This window comes from Pinus tabuliformis, chromosome 7, assembly GCF_031772625.1.
Source record: "Pinus tabuliformis cultivar Carrire ecotype Pingquan chromosome 7, CPIR1, whole genome shotgun sequence".
Lineage (NCBI taxonomy): Eukaryota > Viridiplantae > Streptophyta > Pinopsida > Pinales > Pinaceae > Pinus > Pinus tabuliformis.
The window spans coordinates 879,765,751-879,789,195 of NC_142293.1; the positions used below are offsets into that span (position 1 = coordinate 879,765,751).

General features: G+C 40.2%; 1 protein-coding gene across 4 annotated transcripts in view; it reads left to right on the forward strand.

Annotated features, from left to right (window-relative positions):
• Window positions 1-15,489, forward strand: part of LOC149250416 (translocation protein-like protein) — a 168,436-nt gene extending 152,947 nt beyond the window's left edge. For all 4 annotated transcript variants that reach the window (XM_089459086.1, XM_089459088.1, XM_089459085.1 and 1 more), the window contains 2 exons: window positions 14,548-14,782; window positions 14,877-15,489. In XM_089459086.1, coding sequence (XP_089315212.1) covers window positions 14,548-14,782; window positions 14,877-15,207 — 566 coding nt within the window. In that variant the 3' untranslated portion in view covers window positions 15,208-15,489. The remainder of the gene's footprint in view (window positions 1-14,547; window positions 14,783-14,876) is intronic.
• The last annotated feature ends 7,956 nt before the right edge of the window (window positions 15,490-23,445 follow it).

Below are 23,445 nucleotides of genomic sequence, written 5' to 3' on the forward strand. Positions count from 1 at the left end.
TTGTAATTTTCAACACTTTCTCACAGTGATAAATTACTTTAGGGCTATAAATATGCAATAAACAACAACCCAACTGTTGATATGTAGGAGGCGGAACAACTTTTGACAAATATGCTTCAAGATCTTTTTCAAAGAGCCGAGCCAACCGAGTTGTTACCGAGCCGGCCGAGTTGTTACCGAGCCGACCGAGTCGATCACTGGCTTGGCTGGCTCGGTAACAACCTGGCCAACCGTTCTCTTTCGGCCACCGAGCCGACCCGACCAGGCATTGGCTTGGTCTGGCTTGACTGAGTTAGAGTCGGCTCGGCCGTTTTTTAAAACATTGATGGTATGTACATGTACTTCATCTTGAGCATAATAATGAAGTTTTCAACTGTTCAAATTCAAAACTTGCACATTTTCGAGTTTTGATTTTTAGCCGTATATGTTCTTCATATATTGCTATTTACAACTACATATCTTGATGATTTGACATAAGTAAAAGGATATTTGTTAAGTGACAACAACAATATCAATTATTGAATAATGATAACAACAAGCCACAAGGAAGATTTACCTCAACCTCATCTCTTCTTGTTGGAGTAGAATTGCTCTTCTTCAAAGATTATTATGACAAATTTGGAAGTGTAACTTCAACTAGTAAATTCATTTATGGAAATACAAAAGGGTGCAAACCTTACTTGAAATGACTTTAACTTCCTCATTTCCAACTAGTTATGTAACTAAGCTCTTTAGCTATTCTTCATACTTATTTCACACTGCTTTGGAAAATGAACCTTTTATTTATATCCTCCTATCCTAGGCAAGCTCCAATTAGGATGCTCCTTCACAAATGTCATATGGGTTTTGACAAGTCCACACAAGGCCATGTGGAAGTTCTTCTAGCTAGGGTGCACTTCCCAAGAGTCTTCAAAGGCTTAGTGCACTTCTCCACGTGAGTGCTCCACATTAAATGAACCTCCTTCAAAATGTATTTGATATGTCTATTTCTTCATTGGGTCAGGGTTGATCTCTTGAACACTAAATGCCAATCTTCATAAAGTGTTTTTAAATTGGAAACTTGCTCTTTACAGTAGACCTCATCAAATAATAAATGTCATGCCTTAATTCACTGTTCCTTTATGCTGGGGTGTTCTTCCATGAGGCTCGTTATCCCTTTATTGTTTTTGATATGTCGTTGAAGCAGGCTTTGACCACTTTAAGGGGTTTTTAGGGTCACCCAACAAGTGCCTTCCCCAATTGCACATCAAATATCCAATTGGTAACAAGATGGAAGCTATCAATTGTGCAAATTACACAGTTAACCGCACAACCACCATGGCTTTAAAAAACATATCACTCGAAGAAGCTTGGAGTAACATAGAACTAGATGAGCTAGTTTAATGTGATTGGTAGTGAAACAATGAGCACACTTTCCTGATGAGAGAAGGAAAGCCTTGCTACCAAAAGGTGAAGTTCTTTTTTATTTGGGTATTTAGAGGGTGTAAGAAGTTATTGTCTTCACGTACCTAATATAACACACATTATTATTAGAAGAGCTGTTAAGTTTGATGAAGGTCTCTTGGCTTGCATGCCTTACTCAACATTTGTGCCTTCAGCGTATGTGTTGATGTTTGTAGCTCAAACAGGAACTTCCACACATGTTTAGCATCCAATGTGTGGAAAGTCGTTCAAGTTAAATCTATTTTTGAAAATTCAATATATTAATGAAAGTCTTTTATTGAGTTGTTAGAATCTAATAAAATGCATTTTAAATGCACTAGTGATTTAGGTTAAATCTCAACTGTTGATCTGAATCTCATCATGAGATTAGGGTTTTGGTATTCAATTAAAGTATAAAAGCAGGGCAAAGTAGAGGGTAAAGACAAATTCATTCTTCACAAAAGACAGATTGGTCAAAAGGTGAAGAAACTTAGTGAAGGAAGAGAAGTAGTACTGTAAAGGAGGAAAATCTGTTGGTGGGTAGTTTAGCAAGCCAAGATCAGATTTGCAGCAAATTCTGTATAGTCATATGGATGGTTCCATACAGTTTCATGCGATTCTGTACAGTCATATGGACGTGACTGTACTGTGGTTTCTCAGGTCTGTTTCAACTGTTTTCTTTTTCAGTAGGATGAAAACCTGAGTTTTGAGGTGTCCTTGTAAGTTCTAATTATTAATGGTAAGCTGATTTGAAGGATAGGAATTCATGCATACCTGATAAATTATTGTTTTTCTTTCAGTATTTATTCTTCAGCTATATGTGTGATTGTTGCATGTTCATAAATTAATTTCTATTATTGAATAAGTTCAAAGATCTAATTTATTTAATTAAGAAACATAGGACAATAGTCACCTAGGGTTTGGAAAATTTACATGGTATTAGAGCATAGTCTTAGATTGAGATCCTTGAGGGCTTACAATAGTAGATCAACTACTGCAACCAAGGACCAACAATTAGAGGGTTTCATTATTGTTGCTTGAAGGGCTAAGCACTCTTGCAGGGCAGTATTTTTTGTTTTCAAATCTGCGAAGTTTGTGCAATAGATCTCAGATATGGCAACAACAAGACTCAGCTTTGAGGACAGATTAGATGGTACCTCCAATTACTTGTCTTTCAAAGCAAAGGTAACATTGCTATTTGAAGAAAACAATTTCTGGGCTATTGTCAAGGATGTTGTGGCTCTGCCTATAGATCTGTAGGAGTTGGCAGCACATAAGAAGAAGTGAAGGCCATGTGGGTGATCTTGGATGTCGTGAAAGATCATTTGATTCCTCACCTATCTGAGAAGAAAAATGACGATAGGAGATGTTAGACGCTAGAGTTATCCTCTACCAGAGTGGGAACATCAACAGAAAGATGATATTGCAGAACTGACTTAGATTCCTCAAGATGACCAGATTGGACATCTCTACTAGTTACTTGATGAATATCACACAGATTCAATCATTCATGATCAAATTGCAGTGGTCAGGGAGAAGGTGGTCATTGCAGAGTTGTGAACATGGCATCGAATGGATTCCCACTGTCATGGGAATTCTTTGCCAAAGATATTTGTGCTCGTGAAAAACCTTACTAACTTTGAAAGGCTGTGGGATGTCTATATGCAAGAATCGTGTGACAAGAACTTGGTCCTATTTGGTCACATGAAGAGGGGCAAAGGAAAAGGTTCTAGTAAAGGGTAAGGGAAAGAGTGAGGATTCAACCTCACAACTAGGAAAGAAGGACTTGAGTAAAATCAAGTGCTTTATTTGTCATATGTTTGGACATTATTCATCACACTCTTCAAAGAAGAAGGGTAAATGGAAGCAACAACAGAAGTAGGTAGTAGGCTTTGCAGAAACTCAAATGAATGTTTGATGCCAAGTTTGAGAAAGATTTCTTAATGGTATCTTGCCTTTCTACGAGCATGGTTCCAAGGAATTCATGGTATGTGGACAATGGAGCATCTCGTCACATGACATCAACTCAACAATTGCTTTTTGGCCTAATAGAGCAAGATTTAAGAGTACAGTTTGAGCTTGGTGATGATGCCAAGTATTTACTAGCAGGAGTTGGTACTATTCCATACCAACTTGAGTCAGATAACTCTTTAGACTTTGATGATGTTTTGTTTGCTCCAGGTTGCAAGAAACAATTGCTTTCAGTTTCAGTCATGGAAGATAAGGACTTTATAGTAGAGTTCAACAAAAGACAAGTCTTTATTAGGCCAAAAGAATAGCCTAGAAGTCGCATAAGTGATTGCGGTTCGAGAAGGCAGTTTATACAAGTTACAAGGTGCACTTGTTTGAGCCCTAGTTCATAGCAGTGATAGCTTGTGCAAGCTATGGCACAAGAGGATGGGGCACCTACATTATAGAGTGTTTCCTATTATGAGGGAGATGGTCATAGGTCTTCCAGAATTCAACAAGCAACGAGGAGTATGCATAGGGTGCATGCTTGGCAAACATGCCAAGGGTGCTTTCCCAAACAAAAAGCACATGTCTAAGGAGATTCTAGACCTGAAACATTTGGATGTTTGTGGATTGATGTCAATAACATCAATTTTGGGATATTTGTTCTATGTTTTCTTTATTGATGATTTCTCTTGCAAAATGTGGATCTATTTCTTGAAGACGAAGGATGAAATCTTTCTCTAGTTTCAAGAATTCAAAGCTCTTGTTGACAATCCAAAAAGAAAGAAGATCAAGGTTTTGAGATTAGATAATGGGCTGGAGTACACCTCCAATGATTTCAAGGATTTCTGCAAGTAGGTAGGAATCAAGAGGGAGTTAATAGTTTCATACAATCCATAGCAGAATGGGGTCGCAAAGTGAAAGAATCTATCTATCATAGAGGTTGCTAGGGCCGTGATTTGTGACCAAGACGCCCATATTTATTTGGGAAGAGGCATGCAACAAAATAGTGTACATAGTGTCTGAATAGGATATTGAAGGACAAGACACGAGAGGAGGCATTTATTGGTGTGAAGCTAGTAGTGAGTCATTTCACATCTTTGGTTGTCCAATTTATAATCATGTGCTTGTAGAGAAGTGGACCAAGTTGGAGCTCTCTAGTAGGAGCGATTTATTTAGGTTACAATGAGACTTCGAAGGTCGACATGATCTATATTCTAGCACATAAGAAAACAATATTAAGTAGAGATGTAAATTTTGACGAAGACTTTGCATCCAGGAAGTTGCATGATCCCATTCTAGTAACAAAAGTTGAGTAGGTAGCTCCAAAGGTGAGCTAGGGCCACCACGACACTAGAAGGTTCTAGTTCGGGAAGTCAACCTTCAAGTTAGGAGGTGGAAACATTAACTCCTACTAATTTTGTGTGGAGACTTTGATTGTTCACACAGACATTGGGGGATGCTCAAGAGTATGTTGGAGTTCCTAAGATGTAATATTCCTACTAGGAAATTAGTAGTGATAATCAAGCAAAACACAAGATGCAACATGAAAATCCAAACATGCAATTAGACAACCACAAATTTCCCAAAATTTGCGCCAAGCTGAGCCATTTTATTATCAAATCAAGGAGAGTACAATATATGTATGGAGTATGTGCACCTGGGCTTGCTAAAGCAAGCTAGACAAACCCCAAGTGAGAAAAGGTGCTGCCAAGATGCTAGGAAGTACTTCTTCTTCAGCCCCTTCGCTAGCTCGGAAATTTTGCTGCCGTTGGATGGAAAGGAACTGGTGTTTGACCCCTCTAGAATGCTCAGAAAATTCTGTAAAATTAACTATAGGCTCTCCTCACAAAACCCACAAAGACCCAGAAAGGGTTGGGCCTCATTCCAACCTCCCGGGAAAGCCCCAAATAATGTGAGTTCCTCCTCCAACTGGCTATTCGCACCACCTGTGAATCTGTTGCTAAAAAGACCTCTAAAATGTTGATAAATGTTGAGGAGCGAAGTTTCCCTTATGACTCCTGTCAAATTCCAGCCTCAAGCCCTCGGTCAAACCTCCCACAAAAACTTCGCTCCTCAAGGGACTATGTAGGTCAACTAGTCCACCTCTGCGCATGCCTAGAAAGAGAGGAACTCGGCCTAAGAAATGGCCACCAAACCAGTCCTCCAAACCACTGTAAATTTGCTGCAAAATGCCAAGGAAGTGTACTACTAAAGGCACAAAATGGTTTGAACTAAAGCTAATTTTCCCTAACCATGCGTGTGCCCTTTTGCGCCTAGCTTGCTCCAAGAATGTCTCGAATTCCCCTATAGAATTTCCCGGAACAGCTCTAAAGTGTAGCAATAACTCCCCTAGGGTGGCACTCGAAATCAACCGAAGATGGAGGTGAGATCTCCCTTCAAAAATCTTGTGTGCTGAACAACACTATGTAGACTTTGCTCAATAGCTCAAATGTACAAGAGAATTCAATTGTCAAATGATCAAAAGCCCCAAAATGATGTATTCTCCTATTTATCATTGAGCCCCTCCTCTCTCCATGTGGGTCCCATACATTGACCCCCTCTTATCTCTCTCTATCTCCACAAGTACGTGTTACTCCAAGGGGTGCATATTTCTCTTGGGGTGGCCCCCACCATCCATTAGGATTTTGATTTGTTTCCCTTTTTCCCTTAGCTAAAATTGCAAAGTGGGGTCCTCCGATCCCACTTTTCCTAAGTCCATCCTAGCAAAACTCAAAATTGTGCAAAATTGTAATTACTTAGCAAAATTGCTAGGAAGGAACATCACATAAGAGTAGATTTAGGGAGAGTAGGCCTCTAAAGAAGATTCCAAACTATATGGCATTGATGAGTAACATCTTTGATTCGAATCCCTCTACTATTCAGGAGGCAACAAACAAGTAGGTATGGCAAGATGCTACGGTGGAGGAGTACACCTCCATCATGAAGAATGATGTTTGGGACATAGTGCCAAGACCAAAGGGGAAATCTACTGTGAGTTTCAAGTGGGTCTAGAAGATCAAGCACGCTGTAGATGGAAACATTGAGAAGTTCAAAGTGAGGTTTGGTGTGAGACTATTCTCCTAGAAAGAGGGAGTGTACTATGTGGAGACTTTTGCTCTATTCATTAGTTACACTTCCATTATAGCAATTTTATATAGTTTAGTCATGAGATGGAGTATACACCAGAGGGATGTAAAGACAACATTCTTTAATGGGATCATTGAGGAAGAAGTATACATAGAGCAACCTTAGGTCTTTGAGGTGCATGGGAGGGAGTTTCATGTTTGCAGGCTTAATAAAGCCTTGTACGAACTCACGCAGATGCCAAGAATGTGGTATTCGAAGATTGATGGATATTTGCGGAGCATAGGGTTTGCCAAAAGTGAATTAAATCATAATTTATTTTTATATAATTGTCGCAAGTGATCTATGTATTTTGGTGTTGTATGTAGATAATTTGTTTCTCACAAGTGTAGAGAAACTCATTGTAGGGTGCAAAGCAGATAAAACAGCTGAGTTTGAGATGAATGACATTGGTATGATGTATTACTTCTTGGGTTCAGAGGTTTGGCAGAGACCAGGGGAGATTTCCCTTGGACAAGGTAAGTATGTAGTTGAGATTCTGAAGTGATTTGAGATGGAGGACTGCAAACCTATGTTGACACCCATGCTCACCAATTTGATGAAGGTGCAACTGCGGATGCAGAGTTGGTAGATTCTACATTGTACAAGTAGGTGATAGGTCCCTTGATGTATGTGGTCAATACTAGACTGGATATATCAATATTTTTTGCAATGAATACCTTTAGTTAATTTATGGTGGAGTTGAGGCAAGAGCATTGGGTAGCAACAAAACATGTGCTTAGGTATTTGAGGGGCACAATGGAGTATAGTCTTAAGATAACTTGGAGATGGTGAGGTGAAGTTGCAGGGGTATACAAACTTAGATTAGGCAGGCAGTGCAAAAGATAAGAAGAACACCTTAGGGTGTTGCTTTAATTTGGAATCAACAATGATGTCCTGGTTCAGCTGAAAGCAGGCTTCTGTGGCACTCAGTCAGCAGAGGCAGAGTATATGGCAGCTATTACAATGAGTTGTGAGTTGTGAGGCCAACCAGTTCACTAGTTATTTGTAGGTTTATTTGATCAGGAGTTGGATCCTATGGTGATATACTGTGATAATTAGAGTTGTATCAAACTCTCTGAGAATCCAGTATTTCATGACTGGTCCAAGTACACAGATATTAGGCATTACTTAATTTGAGACAGGATTTAAAAAGGAGCTGTGAAGCTCCAGTATATTCCCATGGATCAATAGGTAGTTGATATTCTGGCCAAGCCCTTAGTAAAAGGGATGTTTGAAGCCTTCAGAGACAAACTTGGATTGGTGCAGATTTCTGTTGATGTTTGCAGGTCAAACAAGAACTTGTCAAATGTGTGGAAATTTGTTAGAGTCAAATCTATTTGTCTAAATTCACTATATTTAGTGAAAGTCTTTTATTGAGTTGTAAGAGTCTGATGAAGTGTATTTTAAACACTAGTGATTTAGATTAAATCTGAATCGTTTGGTATAGTGTAAAGGCAGGGCAAGGTGGTGGGTAAAGACATTCATTCTTCATAGAAATCAGATTGATCAGATTGATCAGTAGGTTAATAAACTTAGTGAAAAAAGAGGAAGAAGCAGTGTAGAGGAGGAAGATCAGTTGGCAGAGTTTAGCAGGCCAAGATCAGATCTTTGCTGCAGCAAGTTTGTACAGTCATACGGACTGTTCTGTATAGTTCAGTACAGATCTGTACAATCATACAAACAGGACTTAGGCCAAGATCAGATCTGCAGCAAAGTTTGTACAGTCATACGGACTGTTCTGTATAGTTCAGTACAGATCTGTACAATCATACAAACAGGACTTAGGCCAAGATCAGATCTGCAGCAAAGTTTGTACAGTCATACGGACTGTTCTGTATAGTTCAGTACAGATCTGTACAATCATACAAACAGAACTGTACAACAATTTCTCAAATATATTTCAGCAGTTTTCTCTTTCAGCAGGCTGAAAATCTTGGTTTTGAGGTGTCCTTGTAAGTTTTGATCATCAATGATAAGCTGATTTGAGGGACAGAAATTCCTGTGTACCTGATAAATTATTGTTTTGCTTGCACTATTTATTTTCAGCTACATATGTGACTGTTGCATGTCAGAAATTAATTTCTGTTCTTGAATAAATTCAAGATTTGATTTATTTTAATTAAGAAACATAGGACCACAATCACCTACGGTTCGGAAAATTTGCACTATGGACCATCATTTGCACATGTGCCATCTCCTTTGACTCCTATATTCTCTTTCTCTTCTTCAAATGATGACAATGAGGAGTAAAACAACACTCCACCTATTCAGCCTTGTTGTCCAGATGAGGCTATTGACCCTAAACCTATATTAGTTCCACAGATTCCTTGATGGCTTCATATAATAGGGGAAGATATTAGTGATCTAGTAAGGGATCCTTATACTTATTATTGCACACCTTCATATTTCTAGTGAGTCTCTTTTCTTTTGTCTTAGATTTCAAAGACTCCAGATCCATAAACACTAAAGAAGCTTGAGGCCATTCAGAATGTAATGTACCTATGAATGAAGAATTTGATTTTTTAATGGCAAATGATACTTGGGATCTAGTCCATATTCTTGTTAGATGCAAATGGGTTTACAGGGATAAGTATACCTCAAATGGTAGTGTTTACTAATAGAAGGTCTAGTTAGTTGCCAAAGGGTTTTCATAAATAAAAGGCATTGACTACAATGAAACCTTTGTCCTCGTTGCGAAAATTAATTCCATCCACCTTATTCTTGCCCTTGTAGCTTCATATGATGGGGAGTCTGTCAAATGGATGTCAAATCCCCTTTCTTGCATGGGGTTTTGCAAGAAGAAATTTATGTTGAACAACAACCTTATGTATTTGCTCAAAGTGACTCTAGCCTTGTATGTCACCTTAAGAAATCCCTCTATGGCCACATGCAAGCTCCTCGTGCATGGTATGAAAAATGGTTTGGTTCTTCGTCTTTACCTTTTCTAGATGCCACTTTGACTCTAATTTCTATACCAAGTGAGTAGGTGATCATCTTCTTTTACTTGTATTTTATATCAATAACCTTATACTTGTTGTAGTGAACCCTGACTCCTAACCCTTGTGAAATCTCGCCTTAAGAAGAAATTTGACATGATAGACTTTGGACACTTGGACTATTTTCTTGGTCTCCAAGTTTTGCAAACCCAAGAAGGTGTTTCTCTTTCACTACCTAATTATGTCTATGATCTTCTTCACTGCTTTTCACATGGATGATCGTAAATAAGCCCGGTCTCCCTTATTGTTTGGAGTTAAAGTTTATACACTTCAACTAGAATGGACATGAATATGTACCATGAGTTGGTAGCCTTTTGTATTTAACTCATACTCACTTTGACATCTCATTTGTTGTTGGTCTTGTTGCCTGGTACATGAAGATCCCCATGAAAGCCATTGGAAAGTAGCAAAGGGGATACTTTGGTGTATATGGGGTACAATTTAGTTTGGCATCCAATACAGTTTAAATGGAACCCCTTGGTTGGATTTATAGGTTTTGATTGTGTTGGTGACCTTGATCATCGAACATCTATTGTTGGTTATGTCTTCAACCTTGGTTCCAGACTTGTCACGTGTGCTTGCAACTAACATAAGGTCTTGCCTATTCTCTCGTAGTAGTAAAAAATTGAGCAGCAATTCATGAAAGTCAAGCAATTTCCTGTTGCTGGAAGATTCCTTTTGAGTTTGGATTCTAGTAGTAGCATTCAAATACTCTCTCATGTGGTAGTTAGAGTGCCATTTAGCTTTGCAAGGAACCTATTCAACATCAATGCAAGAAAAAGTTTGAGTTACATGTATTTCATTCAAAAACTTCTTCAGGAGCTCACCCATATTGCCTTACAAATGACCGAGTTGCTGACATTTTCATGAAGTTACTCATAGAAGCAAAGTTCTTAAAGCTTGGCTCTATGTTAGGTGTGTAGGAAATAGTCATCAAGGGGGAATAGGCTCTGATGCCTCTTCCTTTCTCCTTTTGTCACTTTGGAAAATTTCCAATCCTATCCCAACTTGTTCTTTAAGGGGGATGTTAGGATATTTAGACACTAGGAGTTAGTTAAGGTCAACGTGGTCTTATGTAATATTAGGTCAAAGTGTGATTTTATTGTGTTTTCTTAGTGTGCCTTTGTACATTACTAATCTGATGGTCTTATGTAATATTAGGTCAAAGTGTGATTTTATTGTGTTTTCTTAGTGTGCCTTTGTACATTACTAATCTGATGGTCACAATCATATCCTACACATGACGTGATCTGATGTTTCAAATATCTTCTTGAAAAACACTTGATTGGTCCATGGTATCTACTTAAAGAGCATGGAAAGTCATTTTTCAATGATTGATTGTGAGAGATATTCATGTAATCTATTCTTTTTGCAATCTTCAATTTCTCCAACTGGCCATGTTCCTGTGGACTTTTCCCCTTCTGGAAGATTTTCATTTGAGTTGTTATTTACAAAAATTGTTAGATTTTGTATTAGCAAAATCTGCATCGAGGTGATGCAACAGAGTTACATAAGGCACGAGTGCCACCAAAAAAAATACCAATCCAAGACGGTGGCCTCAAAGAAACTGCTAAAAGAAACTAATGTAAATAAGTACAAGTATTCAAATATGAAGTTTACAGTAGTGTAGTCTCTGAAGATGATTCCTAAGATAAAAATTATAAAGCACTTCATCTAAAAGGACCTGCATTTTGGAGAATACTGCTCAGTGCTAGTATATACTATTGTTTTGCAATTTCCTTGGAGCTGGAGTATTTAAGTTAGGAATGGGAGGAGCTACGTAAGCTGTTGAATTTTCTGAAGGAGAAGTATGTTGGATGCTAGTCAATTGAGCTTCATGATGGTCCCCAAGCTGAGCTAAGAGAGTGCCACATTCATCCTGAATATGATGGATGGGTTGCTGGTGTTGGATTAGAATGTCTAGCATTGTCTCTACCTGCACTTCCAAATTGGAGAAGCAAATTTGAAGGAGATGGAGAGAAGGATTGAGCCCAATATCTTCATCTTGCTGGTGAAAAGAAGCCTTGAGATTCTTCAGCTCCCTGTTGGAAAATCTATTAGGCATCATGATTTATCATTTTCCATCACTTGACATTTACTTGTGAGTTTATGTTCTTCTTGTTCTTAATTATGCTAGTGTTCTTATCATCAAATAAATGCCAAAACAGTATGAACACAAAATATAGGCTACATGTTAGGGCAAAACCCCCCTCCAACAAGGGAATACCCAAAAAAATTTGTCGTCTTATCAACTTCAAAGGAGACTTCCAAGACCAAAATTTTAGACTAGGGCTTCCTTCAAGAACAGGTCGACGATCCAGCTTTCCATCAGGCACGAAATTTTTATCTGCTTCTGCAACTTCAAAATTTTAGAGCTAATGGACCTCTCACATATGTAGATTGTCCCATGTATAACAGAGATGCAACAACCCTTCAAGTCATCTTTCCTTCTACTCGGCTGTTCTTGCTTTCTTTATGTCACTTGACCAGGCCGTAGATCAAATCAGATACTCGCACTATTGTTCCATCCAAATGAAGTCATGTAAAATCCTTTATATAGTCGTTTGCGGGGCTCAAAATAGCCCTTTCTAGGTCGACATAAGCAGGGTTGGCCGACCTATCTTTGGAGCACTTTTAGACACTTTACAAATAAAAAATGATGTTTCTCTTTTGACACATGAACCCAAGAAGTGTCTATAACATCATGACAAAGACTTTGACTTAAAACTAAAACCCTAGAGCATACAATGGGTGCTTTGACCTAGGAGCCAAATACTTTGAGCATGAAACCCATGCTTTAAATAAATAATTTTATTTTACAAAAAAATCTTTTTCTTTCTTTTGACAAGTACAATAATAATTACGTTATGTCATGAGCCAAATACACTTATGAAGACCGAGACTAGTGACATTCTTCAACACTCCTGAGTAGACATGAAGTCTGTATTGGTAGTGTGCGATAATGTGCAAACTAAAAGGAGGGACCCTAAACAGAGGGTGGACAAAGTGTGGCAAGGAAACATAGGCCAAATTGATAGAAATTGCCAAATATCAGGAAGGCTCTTGCTTTCTAATCATGTCATAAGTTATAACTACATTTCCCATCATGATGAAGGGGCCCCTAATCCTCAACGATGGTGTGTCTGGATGACGAGATCCATCGACGCAGGGGAAATTCTACCATTACCTATAGAATTACATGGGAGTAGTAATAAAACAGTTGACAAGAGATGTGCCATGAGCCTGTTGGAAGGGTGGCAACAAGGGGCCACATAAGTCCTGTTACCCCTCCTTCCAGCATGGGGTACATATAATTAAATTTCACTTTGACTTAGCTGTGAAAATTAGAGATAGTACTATTTTTCTTTTGAGGGGCCTTATCAATTTTACAAATGTTTTCAGTTGTGTGAGTCTTCCATGTAATAAGATCCAACTATGTTGATTTTGGGAAGACCATCCAGATGTCAGACTTGCGAGTGTTAAATTTTTATAACCCAGTTGCAGATTGACTGCTCAACAAATTTTCACAGAATAGAACCAGAACAAATTTTATCCATCTGATTTGTAACAGCCAATACAAATTAACATCAATACACAATAATAAATAGCAAAAGCAAATTCACATGAAACCAATCACATCAACAAAATAACACAGATATACCAAGGAAACTCCAGTGTGCAGAAAACCTGCAAACATTGGGTTCTTTTATTCAACTTCAGGAGCAAAATTTCTTACTGCAGTTACATGAATTTGCTACAACAATTATGCAGCAATAATTTTGGCTTGAAAGCCGTCACTAGACCCTCTCGTACATCCCACACTTGGCCCTCTCAACCCACACGTGCGGCCTAGCTGATTTACTTCAGTGTACAAGAGAAAACTTGGCCTCTCGGCCCTTGGGGAAAAACATGCCCTGCTCTCAAGGAACTCAGCCTTAATTGGCCTCTAGATGACTCGACCTCTTTGCTGATCAATTCGCTCTTGGTCTTGCTATAGCTAGGTCGACCTCACAACTTGCTTTCTCTGCCAGATATTTGCTCTCACTGAATCTCCAACTCGTGCATTCAATTGTGTCTTCGCCTTCACGCGTATGCTCCATTTATAACTTTTCTAAGCTAAGATCGATGGCCAAATTAACACGTCAAGTTAATTGAAGATAATTACTTAACTTTAGCTAACTTTCATATCTTTAGCTTTCTTTACTTTAAATCAAGTACCATTCATAAATTTAGCTTGCATTGCATGCATATCTAATGCATGTCAGATACAATTCATCTGCATGCATGCAACTCCGCATCTAGCATGCAATCCACTTGCAGAGTCTGCATGTTGTATACAATCAACAAGCAAACTCCATATGTCGCATGAAACTCACATACATGCCTTGCATGTCGTATGCAACTCACATAGGCTTTCCCACTATGCCCTCACTCCATATGTTGATTTTCTTTCCATTACCAAGAATCCAGGTTAGTTGGCTTTGCAAGAGAGGGAGAAAAACTTGGAGAAGTTTCCAAATTTGAGGTTAGTTGGCTTTGCAAAAGAGGAAGAAAAACTTGGAGAAGTTTCCAAATTTGTGATCTGTTGTGAATAGGCAAGACATTATCTTTAGCCCCAAGGGAAATATGTTCATGAGAGTAGCGTCCTTAAATATGGGAATTTGGGGTTGAGTTCAAGCCTATTCTGATTGAAAGCAGAAAAATCTGAGTGAACCAACTGTTTTAGTGTTTATTTTTTATATCAGTGATAGAGTAAACATTTGAAAGGTCCCAATCATCGTTTACATTAATTCTGTTCTTATTATGGGTTTTGTAGACAATTTTGTTCCTTGCAAAACATGCGGAGGGCTACTCGCTAGGTCAACTCTTGCTTATTTTTATATGCTAGACTTATGTATTTCTAAATTAAATTTTTCCTCCTGCAGTGCGTTGGGTCATTTTTAGCATCCTCTGGGTCATTCTAGGAAAACGAATTTGGTTCGTCAACTCTTGCTTATTTTTACATGCTAGATTTATGTATTTCTAAATTAAATTTTTCCTCCTGCAGTGCGGTGGGTCATTTTTAGCATCCTCTGGGTCATTCTAGGAAAACGAATTTGGTTCTTCCCCAACATCCTTGCAGAGGAAGCAACATTTTCGGAATTGTTCAGATTTTGGCCTCAACCAAGTAAAGATGAGGAGGAGCCTCCCAAATGGACTGCAAGGGTGGCCTTCGCTATTACCATTGTACTGTGCATGTGGGTCTCTATACGACACGCACCTGATGAAACTGCACGTGCCAGGTTGCTGTTGAACTTATTTTTAATTCAATATCATTGATAAATATATCATGCTTATTTGGTAGTTCTGGAAGTAACCACTGCTTTTGTAATGCAGGTACCAGAAACGGGTCTCTAATATAATTGATGATGTTCTTGAATGGTCCCCAAGACTTGCTTTGTCAGGAAAGATGCAAGAGAAACCACTTGTATCCAATGTAGTTCCAGATAACGACACTGCAGGTGATGATAACATCTCTGAAACAGACAAAGACATTGTAGGTGATGCTAAAATCTCTGAAAAAGTCAAAGAGCCTGATTCTTCTCAAGAAAGCGACGTCACTGACGACCATGAGAGTCAGGACATACAGCTTGATCTTGAGGATTTTGTCTCACATAATACATTTAGTAACTCTGAAAGGGAAGAAGAGATGATGGAAACAAAGTGATCTTGCTTCGGTTTGTGTATTTTCATGTTGATTAATTAAAGTTATTGTGAACGCTTATACTAGAATGAGTGGGTGATCTTTTTTCAGCCCCGCTCAAGAGCAGGGCTTGCTGCAGGCCAAAATTTGCTCATATAAAAATATCGATAACCATATTTTCAACAGTTGAAGCTCTAAGGCAGAGGCTCATGGTCTGCACATTAAGGTTCATGCTTGATTTTGAGAAGCTGGCCATCACAATATTTGAGTAACGAATTATAAATTCAGTTTGCTGTTCGATGTTCACTTTTCCTAGTCAAAGTCGTATCTGTTAAATCATTTTAATAAGGCAATTGTTTTGATATGATAAAGGACTTCTTAGGCACACATTTTAATGATGTAAGCTACTTTTAAATTTTATGTCAAATTTATTAGATTTTGTGTTAAACATTCAAAATTGAAGTACCAGAAGTAGCAGGGTGCTTCAACGCATGGCTGGGTCAGACCTGCAGGGTTGTAGGCGCATCTGAGTGCACACACGTTTGAAAGGTCAGTCTGAAGGCAAAGCAAAATAAACATTTCAGTGATGTAATTTTAGCATGTTAGCATGATAACAGTAGCATGTGCTCATTCTTGATTTTCTTTTGGCGTAGTTTAATGAGGCAATTGTTTGGCCCTTTTTCAGGTAGATTTTTGTTTGTGGATTTTATTGCCTAAAATTGTACTAGAAATTGGAAAAATTGTAATTTTAAGTTAGACTAATAATTTAAGTGCTGATTTTCATAAAGCTAAATCCATTTCTGCATTCGAAATTGCAAATTCCAATTTAAATGATGGAACATTGTGATCACCGATTTTCATAAAGCTAAATCCATTTCCGCATTCGAAATTGCAAATTGCAATTTAAATGATGGAACATTGTGATCACCAAAAACTGTATCACCTGATTCTGGTGAAAGAAGTCAAAAAAACATCTCGTTAAACTATGCCTTTTATGTATTTTTCTGTGGACAACTGTGTGCATATATGGACTTATGTGAATGTACAGAATCCTTTGTAAAATTTTATTTTATGTATATGGAAGGAGTATACATATTTTTGTTTTATGTATGTTTTTATTTTCGGCTTTTCTTGTTTATGTATATTTATCAGCATAGTTTAAAAAACTCACAAATTAGTCCGGAAAATAATGGAAATTCCAGAACTCAACAAACAAATGTTTATGCTATCCACAAAATTGCGAGTCCTTCTATGCCATGATATACATCCATTATTAATAATGCGATTGTAATCAAAATGAACATTAAAATTCCGAGACTGGTTATACCTTTTCTGTCGGTCTTTGGTATGATCATGAGAATAAGAGCTTGCCTCAACTTTGTCTCTGCTATGCATATTGCCATAGGTTGATGGTGATGTATTCCCATCATCCTCTTTCCTTGACCATTTCAACAATGTCGTGGAAGCTTCTGACATATTTGAACATTGTCCTTCGGTGCACCCCAACCTTGCAAATTGAGGTCTTTTCTCAACCTCCAATGGCTGAGTTATGCCTTGGTTATTAACACCAAGTCCTTCTTCTTCCTTGTACCTCATCCTGGTAAGGAGTCTCATGTTTTTCCCTGAAATTGGTATCTCCACATTTCCAACAGAATTTAAACTATGTGAAGATGAAACTGAAGGGATTTCGACATCTTTTACCTCCACCGTCAATTTGGGAAAATTTGATGAGGGCTTCTCATTATCTGTAATAATGCATTTCTCAGCTTCCCTCCTAACATACCAAAGTCCTATTCACCAGGGTAATTCTTATACTTTGATGGGATTGACAATTCCTTGGCCATTAGTGCCCAAGCCTTTTCCATGATATACGATTTTCTTCAACAGTTTGGAGCCAATTCCTGTGGTATGATTTTCAAAAGCAGCGAAATCGTCATCAGGAAACATAAATGAAGTTGGAGAGTGAATTTTTACCTCATGGGAGTCACGTTGTAGCTGTTCCACAACCTCGTCCTTAGCTTGCAGCTGGCATAGCAGCCTCTGTTTCTCATCTTCCTCTTTGTGTAGAAGCCTCCTTAATCCAGTGAGCTCTGCTTGAAGACTCTTGTCTTGTCATTGTGCTTCAATTCTTCCAGGGCCTCATCTATGGCTCACAACTGAAGCTGCAGTCGTTGCCTCTCCTCATTCACTTTTCACAGGAGCTTTCTTAATTTAGTGTTCTCCTCTTGAAGCCTATGTTTAATTTCCCCATTCGAGGAAGGCGATGATTGAAAAGAATCAGAAAAGGTAGATGATATATCACTCTCCCTGAGTCTCCTCCTATTTAAGATTCTAAGATGCTACATACATAATATCAACCATTTTGGACATATGCAGGAAAGCCCATTTTGGACATATGCAGGAAAGCCTCACACATTCCCTTGTTGCACTCCATGGTTGCACACTTAATCATTCACTCAGAACTCTATCATTCACACACACTCTAACAACGATTGTATTATATCTCTCCCCCATGCCTCAATACTTGCCATGTCTCCTTTTTAAGATTCTCGTCCTCTAAAGCCTATCTCTAGTTAGTGCACTCATGTAATTCACATCACTTAAGCCCTGCTTTGATACCATCTTGATCTAGGATTTTTTCGCTTATAGATGCATCAGATTTGACATGAATTACAACGCTTAAAAACCATAAAAACATAAGCATGAAAAATGAAGACAAAGAGACATCATCATAAAATATCATGACACAAAGTTTTGATTATGGAGTTCGCCCAATTTGGACTACATGTCCGGACCTTGCTCAATAGTGGGGAGGCCTTCTTTAATTAAGTGGCATGAAAAGAGAGAAGTAAAAGAAGATTTCTACATAACCATCCTTATACCTTCAATATAGAATATAGATGGAAAAGGAGAGCCCAACTCTAGAAATAGACAACACCACTGACTTCTTGGTGAAAAATAGTGCAAAAATGCCAATTCGAACACCCCATTTGGATAATTGGGCCTTCTACAACCTTCTCAAAACCTCCTTAATTGCTGAGAAACAGTGCTGACTACCTGCCAGGAGCAAGTGCCACTGATCTGCTATGCAAATCTACACTGCTCTCTTGCTCTCCCCCTTTCCTCTGACTCAAATGGTCCTTTAAATAAGCTGGTGGAAAAATCCTTGAAACCTGGGTAGTCCTAACCAGAGGCTAAGTTAAGCAAAAGGGTGTTTTCCAATAGAGGTTCTTGGGCCCGAATAAGGCACGAAAAAAAACATTTTCAAAGAGGGAAAACTCTATCGAACAGTCAAAACAGATCGTTCGTTTGAAACCTCAAAATGGCAGACAAAAAAAGAATTGATGTTTCTCTGAATCCTACGGCTTTAATAGATAATCGACGTTTTTCATATTGATGGGAAAACCAAGCCAAAACAACAACACTCTGTGATACATGGACCCGTCGGACTTATAAAATACGACATATAACATATTTCACGTGGCAGTGCCCATCACAATTGTAATTAACAGGAACCACCGGCGTACAGACCAACCCATGCTTTAGTGCTCTGCAATATGGTAGACCCGCCAAGATTATAAAACACAACATATGAAATTTCGCATCCAACAGTCCATCACAACTTGCAATCAATGGCTTCCATCAGTGGACAGACCCAAGTCTGCATAACACAGACCCGCTAGGTTTATTGAATACAATTTATAAATATCGCGTTTGGGTAGTCCTGTTGCAACTCCAAATCAGAAATTATAGCCGAACTGCTTCACAAACACAAACCCTTTTATCCCTCTCATCTTGGTCTGGTTATTCCTGTCATGGCGGTGGCCAACCATTCTGTTTCAACTTCCTCAACCGAATAGCGGGATGGTTTAAGTGTTCAAGCTCTGTCGCTCCATTGATTTAAGAACTATTGATAAAGATAAGCTCGACTGCTATAGGTTAAGTTTCTATTAGTTGTGTTCGGCATTCCATCTACGTATTAACAACGACTATCTTTCCATCCATCTATCCTTCCAATCTGAATTATAGACGTATTAACAGGATCAACCTATTTTTCGGTGGAGTACATTTATAAATAGATTGCCAAGAAGCAGTTCATCTTCATTCTCGGATCTATTTCTCCAACTATTTCATGCATCGATTGGCCTTTTATTAATAAGGGGAACTATTCTCTCAATTTAGCGTGTCGATCCACAAGGATTTGGAAGTGGGAGAAACCTATCCGTATTAACGAGGTACAAACTCTAACCCATTAAAGAGGCCGAATCCTCTACCACTTGAATAAAGGTGTTTACTACCTCGATCGGCCTTTATTGCTGGGCTTTATTCATATAACGGTTGGACTAATAGAAGAGTGAAAGAGCTGCTCTCTCCTCATTTGTTGGGTCCCTGATCCCGGCTGTCACTCCAAAGGTTCCCATGTCCATCGAGGTGGTGGGAGTTGTGACATTCGTATAAGCACCGAGCCGATACAGCTAGATCTGTTATCTGTTCTATATACGATTATTTTCAAACCACTTCGTTGTAGCCAACCGCTCCTTCTCTGGATTTCAGCCTCACCTCGTTCGTTTCGACCAACAACCTACATCTCGATAATGCGGGCTCTTTATAAGTAAGGGGTCCTCGGTTAGACCATGCTTCGAATGGAATCGAGAAGGAGCGAATGCTATTTCTTCTATCCGTCCGAGAGAGATAGCAGCTCTGGCTGGGCCTGTACCGAGTCTCCCGCTTCAGCATCGTAATGGATCGGCCCATTAGCAATCGGAGGATTTTCCCATTAGTAATTGCAGGATCTCGCGGCGCTTCTTCATCGACCGGGGGAAAAACCCCGCCACCAACTTAAACGATGGGGCTGGCGAGCAAGCTGACTAGATTCTATTTTTGCACTCGTAGATACGGGACTTCCTCCCCTGCCTCGGTACGCGAAAGGGGCTTCTCGGCTGGCTACGCCATGAGAAAACGCTAAGAAGTCCGCCAGCCCATATATGCTTTTCATGACTCTTACCTTTCGAGTGTTACGGCAAGACAGGGAAAGGCAGGAAAGAAAGATGGATGGAAAGGCCTGACCAAGAAAGCCTACTACACTGGTTTCACTTGAACAGGTACACCAGATTGTACCTCCGAGAGCTTGACCTTACCTAGCAAAAAAAATGAAAGGGAAGGAAGCGAGAGCTACTTTCCCGCATCGGGGAAGGAATCTCTCTATAGAAGGAAGGGGTAGAGTCGTTAGAAGATATCTATTGAATGGTCATAGCCCTTTCTTTAAAGACCACACCAGGGAGAAATAATACAGAATGAGATTCGATAGATAGATGGGAAAGAGCCATTACATCTCTCAATGGATCATCGCCTCCTTACTTATTTCTATTACGTTCTTTCTATTTACCTTGCCCGGTGCGGACAAGCAAGAAATGACCTTACCTCCCAAAAATGATAGGGAAGGAATCCCTATAGATAGTGAAATGCAAGGGAAGGAGATGGATAGATAGTGAATTAATAGATCGATAGAACCTTATCATTGATGCCAAAACTGAGTGAATGACGTCTATTATATTAATATGAATAGAAAGGCCTTGTCCGTTACACTTAATGAGAGAAATCACGTAATGTCATAAGGTGCGAAGCCGCTTGTCCCTCCGGGGGCAAGGATAATAGATCCTTAATTACATCTATAACCCGATCCTTATCCCTCTACCTGCCCGCTTTCCCCCAAACAGATTCCCTACCCACTTTATGACGGATTTATCTTGGTTTCTACAGGCAGGTTTTCCAAGAGCTTTCCCGCTTTCTTTAGCAGGGAACCCAAGCAGGAAGGCCCGTGGTATGGGGATTTACTGATGGCCAGAATCAGACTCTGGTGGGCCTTTGTTTCGGAACATTCTATCCCGTGGCCAGAGAAAAAGGACTCTTGGTGGGGGTGGAGATGGCTTGACTTACCTTACTTCCACCGAAGGGCTCATAGGGAGCTCTTTGCCTTTATTGAGGTAGGTAAGGCGGGATGGGGACTTTAGCATGCCAGCCTTCCTTATCCCCAATGCCAGCCTGAGTTCACAGATCACGTAGCTCTGGATTGAACCCCGCAAGCCAGACATATTTGCCAGCCAGTCAACTCCTTTCTTATGATGCGGTAGGCGGCGTTTCCTACATCTTCGATCGTTAAGGATCCTTCTACAATCGATTTCTCTTTCCTTTACAGACGATGTATGTGGGCCTGCACGTACCCGAAGTCTAGCCATCCATAAATCAATAGCAGGTCATTCTCTCTATTTCATTCTATCTTCAGGGCTTTTCCACGAAGATCAGCAACGATTCCTCTTCGTTCGGAACCTGACCTATCCTTTTCCTCTCCTCTATCAGGCAGGCGCGGGCAGATCGATTATCCCGCTACTCCCAATCCCCTTTCCCCGGCGGAGTTCCAGTAATAAAGCAGCGCCTTCTAATAGCCCCTGATCCTCCTCCTTCCGGCGCCTCCTTCCTTACTTCAGAGATAGATTTCCCCCCTTTATCACCCTTCCTTAGACCCCTCCTTATACCGCAAGCCGGAGAAGACCTGGCAAATCACCTTGAACCCATGCCAATCCGCAAGCCGGAGAAAACCACCCACCCAAATACGCCCGTACCATTGCCCACAAGAAAAGCCTTGAACCCATAATGAGAAAGCCGCAAGAAAAGCCAAGATTAGCAAGCCGGAGAGAGGCAATTTAGCTTGCCAGACCAGGACCCCGCCTGCACCCTGGCATGGGTAGTTAAGAATCACTCTGTGAATGCATATCCATCCCGCTAACGCTCTGCGAAGTAAGTGTCGTAGTGGGTTAACTGTAGAAGGGTAGGCATGACCTGCTAAATATCCCCGAAGGTCTCTCTTTCACGGTGGAAAGAAAACACCACCTATTTCTTCGCCTGAGCTTGCTCTCTTTTCACTACCTGACTCTACAAAGTGCTGTCACAAAGTGCTCCCTTTCTACCTTCCTTCTCCTGAACTTACCTACTTACACCCTGATCTTATCCTTCCCCCGAACTCATGCCCCGAAGGGTAGATTTACTTTCCCATCTGGTTCATATTCTAATCCAGGCAGTCCTCACTGGTTGGTGAAAAGACGACTAACCCATAACTAACGAAGTGATATCTTCTGAAGGTAGCATCTCCATCTATCTCAGATCTTCCTCAACCCCTCTTAAGGGCAAGGGTAGGATTCGTATGCCCCACCAAGGTGCTGTTGGTTCTATTGGCCTTTGTGTCTCGCCTAAAGCAAGCCCACTTGGTCTGACCTCACCGTGCCATCCATCTCCAGGCTCCTTTCACTGGTGTTGCCCTATTGGCTGGCACAGTGTGTCTCCTTGGCACCACTCCCCTGGGGCCTACAGTTCGCATACTATTCATCAACCTCCTTGCCCCTACATCCATCTGATCCGTAAACCAGGTAAAGGCTTCCCATCGAGTGAGCAGCGCTTAGGAAATCTCAGATGGAAGAGCTCTGATTCACCTTCGCTTTAGGCAACCATTAGAGTCTGTCTAAACGACTCTCACGGCTTAAAAGCCCCTCAATGGAGTAAGCCTTGTTCAGATGCATTCTTTTTCGAGCTCTCCTATTAAGAGCTCTTGCCGTACTGGGAAAGTATGTCCCTCGAAGGGGTTGTCGTGGACCTATTGACCTTCTTATTTAGGCAGGTACAAAAGGGATTAGCTCTTAGTGACCACTTAAGGAAAGATGTTTGAACTTCCCAAGGCCCGGAACCGGGTTATGAGTCCACCTTGACTCCTCCCTACCCTCTTTGTTTCCTACTGCCATCCATTCGGTTAGTCGTCCAGCCTTTGAAACCTCAATTCCTTCCCCTGCTTATAGTTGTTTAGTTGAACCCTTCCAAGTGGAGAAGCCTTCTCCTCCTTAGAATCAACGAGATCTATAGTGTTTTATGATTGGCCCTACCCGAGGTCGACCCGGGATGGAAGACGAAAAAGAGTAGCTACCTCCGAATCCTGCGGATTGAATTCCCATAGATGATGGTTTCCTCTTCCGTCGAAAGATCATGGGACTTCGGTCACTCGACTACAAGATAGATGCCTGGAGATGTTTGATTCGTTGCCCGGGGAGAGGAGCGGAAGCCACTCGACCGATAGGGAGATAAGCTACGACTGCCTCCGACTGCCTTAGTGTTCGACCCGCCTCAGGAGAAGAAGAAAACTCTCCAAAGGAAGACTTAATCAACTCCTTGCACTAGGAAGCGCAAGCCCCTCCGGGTCCTTGCCCTCCTAACGTCAAG